Source organism: Neomonachus schauinslandi, chromosome 10 (genome assembly GCF_002201575.2).
Source record: "Neomonachus schauinslandi chromosome 10, ASM220157v2, whole genome shotgun sequence".
NCBI classification, from domain to species: Eukaryota; Metazoa; Chordata; class Mammalia; order Carnivora; family Phocidae; genus Neomonachus; species Neomonachus schauinslandi.
The window spans coordinates 93,188,347-93,208,215 of NC_058412.1; the positions used below are offsets into that span (position 1 = coordinate 93,188,347).

Below are 19,869 nucleotides of genomic sequence, written 5' to 3' on the forward strand. Positions count from 1 at the left end.
TTGTCAGGCAATATGTAAAATTTTATGACAAAATGATAGATTCATTGAAAATCTTTTTTTTCCCTCTTGTTTATGAAATGGTATTGAGAGAAATCTTACAAGGCAAAATAAATGGTAAGTGTATTTCTTCAATTTGGTTGAATAAATGATGCAAAAATCATTTCCATCTAAAACTGAAAGAAGGTGTAATGGCTTGCTTGTCTTATTTGCTTAGGGGAAAAAAAGGAACTAGACTAACTTTCAGATTGCTTCTTTGAGGGTAACAGCATCTAGAAAGTTCTCCCATACTTCCTGTTGCTCAAATATGGAATGGCAAGAAGGCACTGAGGCCAGAGGGTGGGGTCCTTTCTTCCTGCCTTCACTAGGAGACTCTAATTTTGTGGCTATGATTCCCTCTCTATTCAGATGCTCTAATGCAACATTCCTTGGTGGCCTGCATTTTCCATGGCTGAAAGAGCCAACATTTTGCTAAAATTACTGAGGCTTCCACCTGCTGTGAAACATGCATCCTTGCTGTCTGGCACAACAAAGAATCAGCCTGCCAGGAAAGCCAAAACTTGAACCTGAAACTGTCAAAGGCTTGAGGTCTTCTGCCCTTTTAAAATATGCATGTCAAAACAACATTCGTTTTCAGGGAAACAAATTTAAGTGTTTAGGCCCCCACACAGTTCAGAGTTGAATATTTTTCCAGTCTCTTTCATGTTAGTTTCTAGATAGTGTGAGATGGGCTTTTTCATAAGAGGCTCATGGGAGCCAGGGCAATGCGATGTTGCTGGGTACTGTGTAGCAGGGGCTGCCCACAGCTTGTAGGCAGCTGAAGAGGACGCAGCTTTTCACTTCAAAAGGTAACATATTTTATAAAGTCTCTCATATTAAAATTAGATGTTTAATATTTTAAATAATTTAAAATTTTAAATTTATTGATAGATATTCTAACTTCAGAATAGATTTGCCTATCTTGAAGTTCAGTTTGAAACAAAATCCACCCCCCCCCCCCCTTGGGGTTTTTGCTTATCCTAATAGTGCCAAAAAGCTGCCCCACAAACCACCCCAAGACTCAGTGTGGAACAACGGCCGGCCTACTGTTGTAGGTCAGCTCACACATCTGCGCGCTGGCTGATGGCAGCCTATCTGGCTCCACATTGTGGTTGGGATCGGGTCTGCACCATGTTTCATTCTCCTTGGACCAAGAGATACCTGAGGCCCATTCTATTTATGGAGAAAGGCAGGGGGACAGGAGGGCAAGAGCAACTGCTCACTTTTCAAGGCCCTCCTTGCAATAGTAGGTCCAATTACATTCCATTGAGCAAAGCAAGTCACAGGGCCCAGCACATGGTCAAAGGAGTGAGAAGCACACTCTGCCCATGGTAGGAGGGGGTAGGGTGTGGCTATTTGCTGAACAGTAGTCCAAACTCTCACAGTCATACTGGCCATAGTGAATAGATACTTATGTGATGCCATCTAAAAGTTTTCATCCAAACATCTTTTATAAGATTATTTACATATATTTCTCTCATTACCCACAGACTATAGTAGAATCTCATTTTAATATAATCTTGTACAACATAAATAAGAACATGTCACCAGTCAAATCACATCCTTTCACAAATATAACAAGACCCGATGTGACGAAGTCAGCTCTGCCACTTCCATTTCTTGCCTTTTAAATGTTTGCACTCTGGGGGAGCCTGGCTGGTCCATTCGGTAGAGCATGCGACTCTTGTTCTCAGGGTTGTGGGTTCGAGCCTCACATTGGGTATAGAGAATACTTAAAACAATAAAATCTTTAAATGTTTGCACTCTCAGGGGGGATTATTCTTTCCATGATATTTGTGAGTTCTTTCTACATCATTTTGCACTTTCTCTTGGTAAAGAATTTTTAGAGTCCATTCATGTTTATCTTGTGACTCCTATATACCAGGCCCAAAGCCTACACAATCCATTATCACTTTCATCACCATCAGTAACAATAGCATAAACTATAGAGTTGTGAATCTCTATGTTGTACACCTGAAACTAATGTAACATTGTGTGTCGACTGTACTCAAACACACACACAAAAACAAACAATAATATTTAGAGCTGTTACCAATAACATTGGCTTCACTCAAATGCCCGGAAAATAATTTTTTGATAAGCTAACAGCAAAAATAGAAGCATGGACATAATTCATAGGATAAGCAAAGTCTTATGTTTTGGGGGCTCCCCCAGAATAAACCTAGTAAACAAAGATTTTGATTATTGATTTATTTCAGAACATATACCAACCTAGGTGTAAAAATATGATTAATTATATTTATGGAAGTAATTTTCTAGCATGGCTGGGATAGAAATAGTGCTTTTGAAGCCCCCGTGTCAAGACCCAACCACAGCCTGTGGTTGTGCCTTGATCTAAGCAGACAGTCCAGCCTCCAGCCAGGTGAGGCCCCAGGAGGCCCATGGTAGTCTCTCCCTTTCCTTCCCTGCACTCACCACGGTCTACATGCCTAAGATTATCTGTGAGGTGACTTCAAGTTGGCCCTGCCTGCCATGTTACCCCGGGAGCTTTGCATAGTACCTGCCCCGCTGTGGGTATGACAAAACGTTTCTTGACTAGACACATGGATGAATGTTTGAGGTTTATCATACTGTTAATCATAAGTTAATTGAGCCTTACTTTTGTGCCTCTTAAAATATTTTTTGCAGAACAACCTCCCTGTGGCCAGATTTTCCTACTACATATTTCTACTTGGTATTCACTATAAAGTTGGCACTACTTCATCCAACCACAGGATGAGTTGTATACCTGAAATTTGTAAGACAGAAACATGTTCCCCTTCACAATGTTAGATCTGGTTATTAGGTTTCCAGTAAGACTCCCAAAATCTTACATAATCCTAAATGTAACCAAAATTGTGTGTGCCTACAACACAACAGTATAAAATAATACTTCTGCCATATTCGTAGGTGCTTAAACCCAAGGAAATGAAAATGTTTTATGAGAAAGTTGACCTTTGTATAACATGTTGTGACAGTTGGGTCAATTTTTAGCTGAATCAAAGAGGGAAAATGGGAAGAAAGGAAATGGAGAGAGAAAAAAAGAGGGGCAGAGAGACAGAAGACCAGAGATAGCCTTGGAGATACAGACTTCCTTCAATCTTTGGGTACGTGAGAAGAAAGAGTTTAAAAGTAGGTGAAACAAAGTGGTTGCCGGGTGAGGGGAAAGGATGTGTGAACTGAGCCATGAATAGTAGTAGAGAAAAGGGCTTTGCCTACGAGAGACATTGGGTTTGACAGCTTTTTCCCAGCCAGAATATATGAGATGGGGTGAATGGGGTTCCGTTGGTGCCAAACACCCTGAAGACTGAACATAACCCCAGGTTATGTGGGACCCATGATATATATTCATGTATGGCATGCTTTTAATGTCAGATAACTTCAGTTAGCCAGAGATTTACTTTAATCGATGCATTTCCACGACTTTGGTACTTTATAACTCATGGAGTCTTTGCAAATAGTTATAAGGAGGTAACACATTGCAGGGGGCTCCTTCACATAACTGGTATATCATATACATTCTTCTGACTTTTCTATGCATATATGATGCAAATAGAGTGGGAAAGCTGGGGATTTCCCCTGCATATCAGTTTTATGCTAAGAAATCTGGTCACTGCCTTCTCTGCAGCTTAGTTAATCTAAGGATAAGAAACGACCTGTTTTTGCACTTGATCTGATAGGTGACAGAGGTACCATGGTGGGCTGTCCTGCTTTGAAATGGCAAATGGTAACGGATGATTAGAACAGTCTGGGTGAATTTTCAATAAAGGGTAATAGAATATAGCCATAGCAATTTTCATGGAAAGTCAATCTTTGTTGCTCCTTTTAGGGAATAAATTATGCATTACTAAGATTACAGATCTGAAACAGGAAACAGAGCACGAGGAGGGTACCATCACAAAGAGGACCCTGTGAAAGCTCCAGAAATGAAGGTTGGCAAGAGGAGTACTCATTCATTCCCTCATGGCTAACCTGCAGCCACCTTCCTGGTGAAATGTACAAGGGGACTCCCAAGAGGAGAGAGGGGTTTTGGTGTTGACAGCCCACCATGGGGAGAAAGAGGGAAAGTGAGGTCTCAAATCACTCTCTGCAGGCCATCAATTCTCCACCTTATCAAAAAAGCACTAAGACTTGTCATTTAAAATGTTGGTAGAAATGGAAAGGTGATCTTCTTGCTTCTTGATACATGCTCTTTGAAGACATAAATGACTACACTAGTAGTCAAATTTGATTGTGATCACCAAAGTAAGGCAATGACCTTTTAACGTTTCAACTATTATAATGCACCTAGATTTTGGAGGTTCTTCAAATTATCTTAATCAGAGGGGAAATGAGGCCACTTTCATCATCCTGATTCCTGGAGGAGATAAATAATAATTTCAGAAGCTAGAAAATTTACTAATCCTTATTTATTTAAAAGATTTATTTATTTGAGAGAGAGCAAGAGAGAGCATGGGTTGGGGGTCAGAGGAAGAGAGAGAATCTCAAGCAGACTCCCCGCTGAGCTCCGAGCCCAATGTGGGGCTCGATGTGGGGCTCAATCTCACGACCCTGAGGTCATGACCTGAGCCAAAATCAAGAGTTGGACACTTAACCAACTGAGCCACCCAGGTGCCCCGAAAATTTACCAATATTTAAAAGTAACATGGCTTTATAGAAATGAAATGCTTAAGGTGATCTCCCTGTTAAGTTCAAAAAATAAAATATGGTTTTAATTTTTTTTAGACATGATTTGCCCTAAGAGTAATGGAACAACCTTTTTAACAATTTTTTTTAGTAGATGCTAAAAAAGTATTTTATTCTTTTGAACTGAGTGCTTTAATTTTAACCACCTAGAAAGTATGTATTTCATTATCATGCTCAATACTCTAAAGATGAAGGATTCTCCAGGAAGAAAACCATCTTGTGAAATGAAGAAAAGGAAGGGATTTCCTGATTTAGTAGACTGGCCATGAAATCACACCTCATTGTATGCATACAGTCTGTGGAAGAAATCAACTCAGGATTTATGCACACAGATATTGATATGAATTTTCTTCCTAGTTATTACATGTTTAAGGCCAGAGAAAACAAAAGCTATATGCTACATTTTACAATTTATGTATTTTTAATTATGTCTATGTATATTTACATATACCATTGTATTTTAATGAAGAATTATATTTCCTTTTTCCACTTCAAAAGAGACATAGAGTGATTATGTATGACCTCATTCATCCTCAAAATAGGCCCACGAGATATGTGTTACTATGTTCTTCAGGAAACTGAGGACAGAGAGGTTAAGGATCTAGCTCCAGGTCACACAGCAAGTTCAGCAGAACTCAGACCTGCCGAGTCTGGTTTCAGAGTGCTCATACCACTACATTTTATTTGTAACACATTCCTAAAAAAACAAAAACAAACAAAAAACCTCTAACTGGCATATCATCTGTATAATTAACTTTAGCAAATAACTAGATATGAAAGAATTTAAAATAGATATCACAGAATATTAGTAAATTATGAAATAAACATCCACTTAAAAAACATATGTCCACGAATAGACCAGAGAATGTTCTTTTTATTTTTTATAAGTCAAAGCATAAGATTTCCATGACCCAAGCCTGACCTGTCTCATTTTGCTCTGCCAAATAAAAAGGGAAGACTATATTAGATATAACATAACAAAGGCTTTGCTCGGTGATTCATGCACTGGAATTTTAATGTTATACTATTCCTAACAAACATGCTTTTAATAAGGCAGTAAACTGTATTTAGCTAAAGATGAAAATAATTGATCCATTTCGGGCCATTAAGGCCATTTTATTTATTTATTTATTTATTTATTTACTTTACTTTCATCTTACTTTTCATTTTCATGGAAAGTGCAGAGATAATAGCAGATGAATTTCAATTAGTTTCAATTAATGCCATAAACTGTTGCAATGCATTAGGTTGCCGGGTTCCATCTGAAACCCCTGGCGGAAACCTCGGGTTTTGTTTGCAGTTGAAAGCAGCATTTGAGCCGGTGATGTCAGCTATTCTCCACGACACCGGAGCGGTTCTAATAGTTTAGGATAATATACATCTATAAACCTATCCAACTCTAGAGCCCAGAAAACAATTTCCTTCAGACTGGGCTAATTCCATCACAGAACTATATCTCCTTTGGAAGCAGGGGCAGGCAGAACAAAAATAGTGAATGCGGGTGGGGGGTGGGGGAGCGGACGGACAGTGGTGATGCTTTGGGGCTGTATCTGTAGTTTCAATGGGCAGAAATTCCAGAGCTGACCTCCTTCAACTCACCATCCATTTGCTTCCGCTACCCAGCATCCACCTGTTCTTCCAGAACAATCCCTTTACCATCCTCAACAAACAAGCCCCTCCCCTCAAGTCCCGGTACTTCAGCCAAGTCAGGTCCTGCGTGTCCCCGGATTCAGCATGTGATTCCCGGATGGACCTGTGACCCAATCCCAGCCACGGAGACACAAGAGATCTTTTTTCTCAGACTTTGGTAGGAAGGGCTCTGTCCTCCCCTCCCTCCCGCCAGCCCCACCCTGAACTATTGAGAAAGGGGGAAATTAGCACTGAGGGAGCAAAAGCTAACTATCATGCAAGATGTCCACATTCTTCCTGGTGGCGTTACGGTGATGGGAAGAGGAAGCCAGGGCTGGCTGGTGGAGCGATGGCAATAGGTCCAGGAACGCAGACCTGCTCGGCTTTCATGAAGTGCCAGGCTTCCAGTTTCTAGCTTCCAATACCGTCATCCCGTAACTGACCTGAGTAGAAGCTAGAAGTGGCTGCAGCAGCCCCCACCTGCGTGCACGGCAGCCCCCCCTTCAACCTCCAACCTGTTCCTTCTGGATCTCTTTCTCGCTACTAGATGGGCGCCACCGATGGGAGGTTCACCTTCTTAAAGTGCTGTTTTGTGCACTGGTTATCCCCCTTCACTAGTTCCCCAACCCCTAAAAAGTAAGCAGTTACGGGATACCTGCGTGGCTCAGTCGTTAAGCCTCTGCCTTCAGCTCGGATCATGATCCCAGGGTCCTGGGATCGAGTCCCGCATCGGGCTCCCTACTCAGTAGGGAGCCTGCTTCTCCCTCTGCCTGCCGCTCCCCCTGCTTGTGCTCGCTCATGCAGGCATGCTCTCTCTCTCTCTGACAAATAAATAAAATCTTCAAAAAAAATAAAATAAAAAGTAACCAGTTAAACTTGGGCATGGCTGCCCTCCAAGGGTCTGCCCAATACAATTCACACTCCCCCGACCTGTCTCTCTGTTTACTTATCCTGCTCTTCTTTAAGGCTGAGCTCGATCCTCTTTCTCCAAACTTCAGTTTGCAGGGCTCTCAGGAAGGACACCGTGCCTCTCTACTGCTGGACCGGCCCCTGGTGTACACGGATCCCCATTTTTTGTGTGGACTGTGTCCTAGACCAAGCGATCACCAGGGGCTGACATTACGCCCTGGGGAACCTTCAGTGCATAGCAACAACCCCACGGCCCAGAGCAGTAGTATTCCTGAATTCGTACTCTATATGACACACTGTCCTGAGTTGGGCATGAAATATTTATTTCACTTCATCCTCACAGCAACCCATGTGAGGAAGATATTATCTGAAATGGGACTAATTAAATTCAAGTCTGAATAGGACTCTAATTGTGGAAAAAGCTACAAAGAGAAAGAGCTTCCTTCAGACAGGAGGTTAACAGTTTTCTTTCTAACTTTTCTTACATGAAAAGTCATTTGAAAAGGAGCACCCCACAGAGATGAATTAATCTGGCAGGGTTGAGTTTCTTGGATGTCTCCCAGAGCCTGGACCCAGCATCTGAGAGTTAAGAGCACCTACTTGAGAGATGCCCTGGGAATGTCATTAGCACTAGACCTGGGGGAATAGCCTACATTTAAGATAAGAAATTCATTTCTACATACTTCTTATCTTGGCTGTTCAGTGGACAAAAGCAGGCAGTCAGAGGAGTTTTATGCAGTGGCTGATGGGAGACATTTTTAAAATCTTGCAAAAGCATTTATTTTCCTTTAAGTGGGCAGCAGAGTAACACCATCTCTGACAACTAGTCAAGTCATCAAAATAACACAGATGCTCTTCCCCCATCTGACAGCCAAGAGCATGAAAAAAAAAAAAAAGGCATCTGAAGGATCTGAAGGAGGGCATAGTGCTTGTTGTTTTGGGATTTCTAAATTCTCTGCCATAAACATTCAACCTCAAGAACCTGCACTGTCACTTCCAAAGGCCCTTTTTTGGTCAAAATGGTCCTTATTCCTAACATCAAAAATAGGCAACTGTTCGAAGTTAAAACACTGCATTATGACAGGATTGGTGACAGTCCTAAAACACACTGTGTATTTTGTACGGAACCATGGGCTTTTGTGCTTTCAGGGAGTTTAAGTTACAGTTTGAGGCCTAGATTTGAGGAAACGGTAATGATTTGTCACAAATCCTATGCATAAAAAAACAGGTTCTGCAAACTATGGCTCATCAATGATTTTTGTAAATAAAGTTTTATTGGAACACAGCCTTGCCCATTTATTTATGTATTGTCTTTCTTGCTGCAGTGGCAGAACTGAGTGGATGGGACACAGACCATATGGCTTGCAAAGTCCAATATATTTGCTATCTACCTTTACTGTAAAAGTTTGTTGATCCCCAAATTAAGAATTCCTTAAGTCTATGTAGGTCATAGGGCAGTGACTAAAAAATGACTAAAATGTTGAAACAGGTTTAAACATATACAGATGCAAAACTGAAAATAATACCAAGTTCTGAGGGAAATAGGAAAATACTTTGACAAGTTTTAAATCTGAGTCTGGTATATATCTATATATCCCACCTCTACCCAAAGTTTCCAGACCCACTTGGTTTTATGGGTTATTTCGGTCCAACTTTTAGGTTACACAATGTATTTCAGACCCTAGAAAAATACAAAAAGCTTCCAAAAAACCCTTGGTGAGACCAGCATACCCTTAATTCCCCAAACTGAACATGTAAAGCTTATAAGAGAAAATTACAAGCCAATCTCACTTATGAATTTAGATCGAATAGCCTATAAAATATTAGCAAATTGAATCCAGCAATGTATTGAGTGTCACTTGATACCCATTTTTTTAAATTTTTAATGGAATAAATGTAGTAATTTAACAAACAGTTAATTAATCCCTTAATCTTCCACCAAAAATCAGAAGAAACTGTATTTGATTTTAATATATTATGTTAACTAACATCATTAAATTGTATTTGAATAAGGACATTAAATAGATTAATAGATTTAATTTTACATGTTGATCCCAGATGATAGGCACTTAGTGTTTTTTCACATCCCTGGACTGCACAGAACCCCAGCCTGCCACGGGGAGCTGTATAGGCTAACCAAGTCACTGACCCTCCCCAAGCTGTAGGCTAAAACGGAGGGGCTGCACTTTGTCATCTTCAAAACTTGACTCCCAGGTTTCAATTAAGGACAAAGAGGTAGCTGGGCCCTGTTCTGGTTGTCTTGCTAGTCAGACAATTTCAATTTAATCCAAGCAACAGAGAGGAAGCTGCTTGAGAAAACACTTTTGAGTGGCAGGGGCATTTGTTGAAATGGTTTACTGTCTCATTTTGATTCAAAAAGTGGCATGCAACTCAAATACGTGCATTTGTGGGAAGGACTGTGCGCACACCACCAAGAAGAGAACAATGGCTGGGGAAGGGAAGAAAAGAGCCCTTCCAATGCAGACCTTTCTTTTTCTTCCGAGGTCTTTTCGGCTTCACAAAAGGAGACATATTTTCCATATAATTGCTAAACATGTTTGCTTATTACATTATTCTTTAATTAGTTAATGATTTTAGCCATGCTTTGCTTTTCGGATATTCATTTTGTGTAATAAAATAATTATAGATAATTAAACTATCTCAAGCCTTTTTCTTTCCCCCAGCAAACATGCTGGGTATCCAAAAATGACAACAAGTTGTAAATTAATCTGGAAAACAAAGCATGACAGATGAATGATTTGGTTGGAATTAATTAGGCACTAATTATATACTGGAACTAGATGAAGAATGAGACTCATTATAAAAATAAAAAGCAATTCTGCAAAGATGCACAGTTTCAAACATCCTTACCTTCTGTGATGATGGAGTTGTTCCTTATCCAACTCAGGGCCTTACAGCAATCTTCTTCATTGTTGAGAGTGAAATGATTGTAAGGAACTTTATCAGTGTATCGCTGCTTCCCACTGTTTGGAATCTCTCTGTTTGTCACGTGTTGACTAATATCAGCCCCTGTAGGGCACGGGACCTGAAGTATGTTACAGAGACATGCTTATTTTGGTGGTAATAAGGGAAGCACTGACACAGCAATAAATACATTTGTTCATTTAATTAAGTAAACATAGCAATGTCTGGTATAGGTATGTCTTTTTCTGTCCTCAGATACAATCAGGTTTTAATTGAAAAACAAAAAACAAAAACCAGGTGGAATGACCACTCAGAGACAATTCTTAGAAGGAGTTGCTCTGGTTATCTAATGCCACATAATGAATTATTCCAAAATTCAGTGGTGCAAATGACCATTTATGAGGCTCACACATTCTGTAGGTCAGTAATTCAGACAAGGGCAAGGTGGGTGGTGTCAGAGGCCTCAGCTGGGAAGACTCACAGACTGTGGGTGACTTGAGGGCTGGGGGCTGGATTCAACTGGAGATAAGCCATTTCACTCCTCCACATGCCCCCGCCCCCGAAAACATGCCAGGTATTCAAAAATGACAGCAAGTTGTCATTATATGTCCAGCAATTGATGCTGGCTGTGGACTGGGATTTTGACTGGGGTATTGGCCAGAACATCACATGTGGCCTCTCCATGTGTCTTCGGCTTCCTCACAACATGGTGTCTGGCTTCAAAGGGCAAGTGTCCTGAGAGAACCAACCAGTACAGAGAGCTCCATATTCTCTTCTAACCTAGTCTTGGAAATGGAGGAGTGTCTCCTCTACCATGTTCTATTCATGGAGGTCATCATAAAAGCCTGGCCAGGATCAGAGGGAGGGAACCTAGAATTCATCTCTTCATGCAGGAGTGACAAGGCCATGGAAGAGCACATGGAATGGGATTTGACATAGCCATTTTGGTAAGAACAATCTTCACAGAAGCAATTTACCAGGGATTGAAATCCAAGTGCATAGAGGGGCAGGCAGAAAAGAAAATGAGGGAACTGGACTACTATTTACTTATGAAAAGTATAGAATTATTCTTCACTTTGTCAGAGAAATATTCTCCCTCTCCCTCTGTCTCTCTCCCTTCTTCCCTCCCTCCCTCTCCTCTCTGTCTCTGTCTCAACACGCAACCCTCCCAGGATAACTTCTGTTCTCTCCCTTTTGACACAGACACGAATGGAAGCAGACCCTTTCCTCTAGTAAGGGAAAGCAACAGTAAAAACATAATAAAGGCTGACACTTGTCAAGGGTACTGTGGCAAACTCAAAGGCCCATGTGCTGGCCAGAGTTTGGTCACAACTCAACTCTATACACTTGGTGCCAGGGTAGACTATGGGTTCAGTGTGCCCAGATCTGATTTCTCAGGAAATGTCAGATACTTTTTTTTTTAATGTGGACTCAATTTTCTCATTATTGTGGTTCAAATTAGAATCAAACAAACACCACCGTGACAGCCAAGTAAAATGGCACAGTGGGATGAGTTTGCCCCATGGGCCAGCACCTCATCCCTCTGGTTTTTATTTGGTGACCAGGAGAGATTAAGTGGAAGATAATGAAGCTGGCACCAGGAGCAGGACTTAAAGGCAATGCAAGGTCTCGGTTAGAAGACCTGCACTAGCTGCCTTGCATACTCGTGCTGTCAGGCCCATCGGCTATGAGGCAGGGATCGGTTTACAGTGATGATGGGCAAGAAGTTCACTTGCAGTAGAGACTGTTGTGGGTGCAGAAGAGGTTCTTGCTCCCTTGACAAGTGCAACAAATGCTTTTTATATGGGGTAGATGTGAATGCTGGTTAGTGCTTGAAGAAATGGGACTTCACGAAGTCTCAGAATACATCTAGGAAATTTTCTGGTTATGTCTTTCCTCAATATAAATGGTAAGCCCTGTACATTACTGCAATTTTAAAACCTAGATGTCCTTTCTCTATAAAGAGCCTAGAGTATAATTATATTTAGTAAAAGGGAACAACTCAGGAATTAGTGGTCATTTACTGCAACTACAATTGTGGAGGTAAAATTTTCTTATTAGCAATATTATTTGTTTAGCAAAATCACACTAAATTTTGGTAATTTTATATTCATAGGTATTAGAAAGCAGTCCACATAAGGCTCTGGTAAATTATTTTATTTTATTTTTTTGAGTATTCTCCAACATTTTAATAATTGTTTAGGCATGCCCTATGACAATTATCCCGAGTTCCTCAAACAACCCCCCACCAGCAGCACCCCTATGTTTGGCTTGTTCATATCCCTTCACCCTCTCCTCTGCTATTATCACTGGTATCTCTGCTTGTCCTTGAAAGTAAAAAGCAACTCCAGATTACAGCAAACTCAACGGCCTTGCTCCACAGTAGGGCCCTTGCTGAAGAGACAGAAAAGGGGAGAAGCACAAAGGACCATCAAGGGTTGAGATCAGGCACTTCCAGAAAGCCCAGCTTGTGTTCTAAAAAGAGGCTCTGAGACATGTTCCCAGCATCTAAGTCTTCCCTGGCTTGGAGAACAGGATGGATGCCTTCACAAACACCAGTGTTGGAATTTCTAGAAGCCACCCAGGTCACAAAGACATCCCTGCAGCGCTTCACCACACATTCATTGCTGCAGTACTCACTGTCCCAGTCCTCCCTCACAACGGGAGGTTTCTCACAACCCGACCTCACACATCGAGGCTGGGTGAGAGCGTCACGGGAGACCCACTCACAATTCAACATCCGTTTGAGAAGGCGACTCAACGTCAGGAATACATCTGTGATCATCTCACAGATTGTCTCAGGAGAGGTCTCCTCCACTGTATGGGCCTCGGGGCTGTTGTTCACAGGCCGCTCAGGACTGCTTTCCACAGCTGGTGGGACCAAGGGCGTCTGCATTTTCAGGAGGCACAATCTTCATCTGCAGAGGAGGTGGCTGCTGCCGTACATGGGTTCGAACTTTCTGAGGTGGAGGCTGTGGCTCGGCCTGAAGTGGGGGAGGCTGCTGCGGAATGGCGACTTGGGGCTGAGTGGGTGGCTGACGTATCTGTTGCAGTGGAGGGGGATTGTCGTCAGGGTGGAGGCTGCTGCCGCTGCAACACTGAGCGAGTGACAATTTGGGCTTGTTGACTGGGCTGGGGAGTGGCTGTACTGGTTTGGCTTAATTGGATCCCCCGGGAGTCACCACTGTGGCGGGCTAACAGTGACCATTCTTCCTTAAGACATAGTCATAGAAGAGGGCAACATCTCTTTGGTAATAATCAACATGGTGATTGTAGCCAATTGATAATGAAAATGATCATATCAAAGAATATGTCACAAAAACAGAGGTGCCTGGAAAAAACAGAGGGGTGGCTGAGCCCCAGCCCCAGAAGATGCCTGGTTTGCCACATAGGAGGAAAGAGTGGAGTTAACAACAATGGGACAGGACAGGGCAGGGGGCTCTGTTGAGGCTGATGCTGGAAATGCTGGGTCAACAGTAGCCATAGGAGGTGGAGAAGGAGTCTGTGATGGTGGTACTGTATCTAATTCTACTGTTTCCACAGTGGCTTGACACTCCTGAGTGTCTTTATATGCACTCAGAGCCTTCAGATGCTCTTTCTTGGCAGCTTCAGTTTCCCTCTTATACACCTGTTTTTGCTCCTCTCCAAGACTATCCCACATGGAGGCCACAATTTTTGAAACCTCCCCCAAAAGTGGCATTGGGATTCTGTCCCTTGATGGCAGCCTGTGTATCACGAGAGACTAAAGCAGATGCTGAAACTGGCTTCTGAGGTTCATTAGCATCTTTCTTTTTTCTTGTCTTTGGGGCCTTCTGCTTTTTTCCTGCTTCCACCACAACTGTCTTCTGGCTGGGAAGTTGCCTCCAGAAATCCTCAATACCATTCCTGTGAAGTGAACTAGTAGGTGAAGGAGTGGTTGAAAGACGATCCTTGGGTGACTGGGCAGGTGGCAGGATGGTGCCACCCCCTAAGCTTAAACCAAGTTGAGAACTGGGTTCTGACTGATCAGTGGTGGTCAACTGGCTATGCCCCATCAAGCCAGATGGCATGTCTGTCATTGGTACATCAGTTGTAACAGGTGGGCTGTCACTAAACTGAGCTCCTATAGAATGGTCCAAGTCCATGGTCAAGCCCCCACTCAGGAGCCCCCCACCCCGCCCTGCTCCATCAAGCCATGGGTAATGCCCACAGACATGTCCAATGTCTAGACCCCATATTGGGCTGAAAAGCTACCATCCTGAGAGGAGGAGGGGTCTGCCAGGTCATCAAAGTGACCAACCACATCTGAGACAGCCAGGGAGGGGTCAGAATCCAAGGAGATAGGTGGGATTTCAAATTCCTCATCTCCCAGACTTGGTGTATGGACTGTCTTGGCACCTGACAGGAAGGGGTGCGAGGACCCTGTGATGGTCAGGTAATTGTCATTTCCTCCGGGAAGCTCCATCTTCACACAATGGCTACCACTGTCTCAGTCCCCTCATTGCTCCCACCACCCCTACCGGTGGTAAGTTATTTTAAATGAATGATATTGAATGCTGTGCTTTGGAGGTTTGAAACCTCACCAGAACTCCAATAAGCATTGTAGTACAAAAGAAAATGAAATTTAGGTAATAGTACACCCATTTAGTAGGTCATGCTTTAATGAATCAGGAAAAGTCCTTGGCAGAAAATGGCAGGGCTAAAGAACAAATTGAGAGCTATTCAATTAATAAAACTTTCAATGAGTTATTATTCCAAATAGTAAGTGTTTAGATAAAAAAAAAAAAAAAACAAGGAAGAATAAGGTCCAAAATGAAAATCAGCGATCCTAAAATATAATTGCATTCTGATAACCCATTTTTTCTTGTGTGCACTTAAATGTGTGGGATTGGTTTTGCACACTTCTAAATTAAAGAATTAGAGAAATTAAAGGAAAATTAATGAGATAATGTATTTTTCATATTCACACAATGGCATTTTCACACACTAGGCAAAACTGAAGCTAGGATTTTAAATCCCAAGGCCAATTAATTTGTCCACACAGAATTGAGCAGAACTCAATAAATGAAAAAAAGGTCTATGGAAGAAAAATCATATTACATCATCAAAGTAAGGGAGAGAATAAAGTTTAATAGGAGAGCATGGGTGTATTTCACCATCCAAACTAGAGAGTGTTCTGCCATTAACTAAACTGCCACTAGTGATTGGTGAGTAGTGGACGACTTTCCGACCATTCCATCAGATGACTGGGAATTGAACAGCCCAGCATCCCTGACTGATGGGAGCCCCTCGGCCACTCCATTCCCCTTAGCAAATTAAGAACTTATCATGGCAGGGACTGCTGGTGGCCTCCTCAATATTCTTTCTCTCTTTTTTTTTTTAAGATTTTATTTATTTATTTGACAGAGAGAGATAGAGAGAGAGAGCACGAGAGGGGGGAGGGTCCGAGGGAGAAGCAGACTCCCTGCTGAGCAGGGAGCCCAATGCGGGACTCGATCCCGGGACTCCAGGATCATGACCTGAGCCGAAGGCAGTCGCTCAACCAACTGAGCCACCCAGGCGCCCTTCTTTCTCTCTTTTTAAAAAGATTTTATTTATTTATTTGAGATAGAGCGATCAAGAGAGCATGAATGGGGGGGAGGGGCAGAGGGAGAGGGACAAACAGACCCCCTGCTTAGCAGGGATCCCACCATGGGGCTCGATCCCAGGACGCTGAGATCATGACCTGAGCCGAAGGCAGACACTTAACCCACTGAGCCACCCAGGTGCCCCTCTTTTTCTTTCTTAGTAACAGATTCCTGGTAAATACACCCAGTTGAAAAACTACATTTCCTAACTAGTGACCTAAGGGTAGTCAAGAGATTTATAAGCAGGAGTCCTTGGGTGGGGCAATGGGAAAAATCATTTTGCTCTAGTCCTTCCTCCTTCCTGCTGATGGGATGGCTGGAGCCACAGCAGCTACCTCAAGATGCTGAGAATGGAAGCCACTTAGTAAAGATGGAAGAACAAAAGATTGAAGGGTCTGAGTTCCTGATGACATCAGGGAGCCACCTTACCAGACCTAGGTTGCTTTTCTCCAGATATTTTTAATGAGAGAAAGGAAGGAGGGAAGGAAGAGAGGGAGGGAGGGAGAGAGGGAGGGAAGAAGAAGTCCTAGAATTTCTGTGTTGTGAATATTTTTAAAAGCCAGAAAGTGTAATTCCTGGATCACATCTGTGAGAGAGGGAGGGCGGGGAGGGGAAAGGGAAAGGGAAAGGAAAGAGACAGAGAAAGAGGGAGAGAGGAGAGAGACAGGGGCAATGGCAAAGAACTCACAGTCTGGAGCCTGAGTTTAAATCCCAGTCTGTCACTTTGTCATCGTCTGACCCTAGACAAATCACCTCCGCTTCACTGCACGTTGGCTCCCTCATCCATAAAATGGGGATGAAAGTGGCATGGATCTTACCTTTGGAGATTTACTGCAAGAACTGCATCGGGTAACATGTGTGGCAGTCCCTCAACCTCTGTCAGGTGTTCCTACTGCCTTATGAGGGCCTGCCATGCCATGCTCACTGTCTCCTGAGCAGGACATTCCCCCTTGGAGGGGACCCCGACTCTGTTTTTGTTTTTGTTTTTTAAGATTTTATTTACTTATTTGAGAGAGAGAGAGAGAGTGCACAGTGGGGGGGGATCAGCAGAATGAAAGGGAGAAGCAGGCTCCCTGCTGAGCAGGGAGCCCGATGCGGGGCTCAATCCCAGGACCCGTGATCATGACCTGAGCTGAAGGCAGACACTTAACCAACTGAGCCACACAGGCGCCCAAAACCCTGACTCTTGGGAAGTTGTTTCGTAGGATGAATAAGCACTGTATTCCCATTGCTTCTGGTGGTCTGTCTTCCATTGGCTTCCCAGAGCCATGACATAAAGTCTGATCTGTTTTCTGCATGTACACACCCTTCAAATATTTGAGAACAGCCATCCTGAAACTTCACCCCTGTGGCTGAACATCTGGGGCAACTTAGAGTCTCTGGATGTGCTTTAGCTTGATTTTTCCCATCTTAAATGTGACTCCAAGAAACAAATACTCCAGGCACCTCTGCTTTTATGACATATTCTTTGACATGATCATGTTCAGCATGTAACGAGCTCATCACCTCTGTATTGCTCTTGCGAATTGTATCCTTTGTCAACATTAATGCTTTTCTTTCTCCGATTAATTCTGCTTTGTTGGATACTAATCTTGCCACTGCTTCTGATAGCCATTTGAATTTGCATGGCACCTTTTGCTGGTGCGCTCTTAACTATCATTTCATTGAGAAACTTTGGGTGTCATTTCTTTTTTGGCATTTCTCTTATATTTTGTATTTGGTGCAAACACAGAGCCTCGCTGTCATAACAGCACAGTGTAAAACCATGGCATTCACCATTGCAACTGTTGTTCTTCCTAATGCCATTCTGGTTTATACTTGTTGAAAGCGCTGTGGCTGTTTCTTTGTTTTCTTCCCTGTGCTTACACGAATAATGTTTCCTCCTGTCTCATCTTCTTCGGGGTTGGGAAGGTGAATTTACTTGTGCTATTTAAAAGCATTCATTGATCTTATTCCTTCTACATATAAGAGTCAATACCCAAATATTACTTTGGGTTTCCCCATTTAAGGCATTTCTTACTTCTACCTGGCCACCTCTCTCCCTATTTTCAAACAACTTGGTCTTGATTAGATTTAGATGAAGGCTTGTGATTACTCGTTTTGCATTTTTTCTCAGACTTACCAACAGACTTACAAACTTTTAAATTGTTTGGTGCTTGTCACTTATCTTTTTAAACTATCGTCAAGTCCTATCTTTTCCTTTCTGCCTCAGTTATTTGGAGTACATTAAAGAATGAGAAAGATCATTCTTCTGAGACCTCACACATGGAACAGCTTTTTACCGTCTTCAAATAGGAGAGACTTAGGTGGGCATATAGTTATTGAATCACCACAGTCTCTTCAAAATTCTGTGTGGCTAATTTCATGTTCTTATGCCATTTCCTCCTGGAAAGGTAATTTGGGGATGCCTGTCTTCTTTTTGTTCTATTTGCGGGGGAGGTTTGGTAATCTGTTATTTTTCTCTTGAAATTTGTGCATTTTTTCCCTACCGTTCCCACAGAATCAATATTCCATCAGAATATAACTGGCTGAGAAATTTTGTCTTTCATTTTGCCTGGAATGTGCCCAGACACATACACTGTGCCCAGTGTATCCTGGAACTGGATAATATGGTGTTAGGTAAGGAAAATTTTCTTCTAGCATATCTTTACTGTCTCTATTCTATTTGTTAGGGTGTCTTCTTTGGGAAAACCAATGATCTGTATGTGGCCTCCATGTTGATCACACCTTCTCGTCTCTTATGCCCTTTGCCCTCTTGCATCTGCCCTCCAGGGGAGCTTTGTGCTTTGTCTTCAGCCTCTAACACTGGACAGCAGCAGTCCCGTCTCTTGATAGGGATTTAATTTCAAGCCTTTCTTACCCATCTTCCTTTTCATCTAATAATTCTGTGGCCTTCTCAGCTCAGCTTCTGCTCTTCAGGTGGCTCCAGTACCCATTTCAGAGGCTGGCTGATCAAACTGTACTGAGGAGGATGAACAGTTCTTGCAGTGTGTGCGTGTGTGTGTGTGTGTGTGTGTGTATGAATCATGCATTTTGGGATATCGTCAAGAGTGTGTTCTTTCTCTGATTTTTCCAAATGTGGTTCCCTTTCCCTCATTCCATGTTACACTTTTGTTCCTGGTGTCTCTTGCTATGTAATAAACTCACACCAAAACTGTGGCTTAAACCACCACCACCATTTTATTACTTTTCATGATTTTGTGGGCCAGAAATGTGGGTAGGGTTTGGCTGGGCAATTCCTTTATTCCATCTGTTAACAACAGAAGTCACTTGGTGATATTCGGCTGGTGGAGGGTCCAAGATGGCTTCACTCATGTGTCTGGTGCTTTGTCAGCAACGGCTGGAAGGCTGGGCTCTGTTGGAACTATCAGCTGGAGAACCCATGCATGGCATGTCCAACATGGCCATCACAGGGTAGGCAGCTGGACTTCTTCAGTGGCCTCTCAGGGCTCCAGGAGCCACTGATGCCATGAACAAGGAGACCCTGCATGGCCCCTGACCAAGCCTCAGAAGTCACACCACATCACTTCCTTTGTACTCTTATCAGTCAAGACGGTCACAAGCCTGCCCAGATTCAAGGGAAGGAAATGTAGACCTCATCTCTTGGAATGTTATTTTCCCCCTTTAATCATCCCAAACTCAGTGAGGTCTCTTCATGGTAAGCGCTTTTCTAGACACTGGGGAGTGCATCTCAGGTCTTACATGGGAAGAGTCAAAGTGGTATACACAGCTCTCTTTTCAGCTGTTTGTAGCAGGTTCTCACCTGGGCCTGCACCGTTCTGGATGCCCCGCTCTTATTTACCCCATCAAGGATGTAATTAGCCTCTGTGGAGCCCACATCATATTGCTGACCCACATCAAGCTCAATATAACTAACATCCCACCTTGCTCTGGTGGGATGTTCTTGCCCCATCTGCTGGCTTCTAGTGAGCATCACCCCTTTAAGAGCCCTTGCAAGTTAACACATTTTTATTCTTCCTCTTGTTGAGAAGCCCCAAAACCAGGCATGGGGAGGCATCTCTCTGTCTCTCCATGGCTCTCCATGTGCCACGGAGAGTGGCCAAGGACCTCAGTGGTA

The 19,869-nt window shown here is 42.8% G+C and overlaps 1 protein-coding gene across 1 annotated transcript in view; it reads right to left on the minus strand.

Annotated features, from left to right (window-relative positions):
- Nucleotides 1-19,869, minus strand: part of CFAP61 (cilia and flagella associated protein 61) — a 290,863-nt gene that overhangs the window by 77,176 nt on the left and 193,818 nt on the right. The window contains exon 20 of the mRNA XM_044918685.1: nucleotides 10,132-10,306. Within this exon, the coding sequence (XP_044774620.1) occupies nucleotides 10,132-10,306 (175 nt within the window). The remainder of the gene's footprint in view (nucleotides 1-10,131; nucleotides 10,307-19,869) is intronic.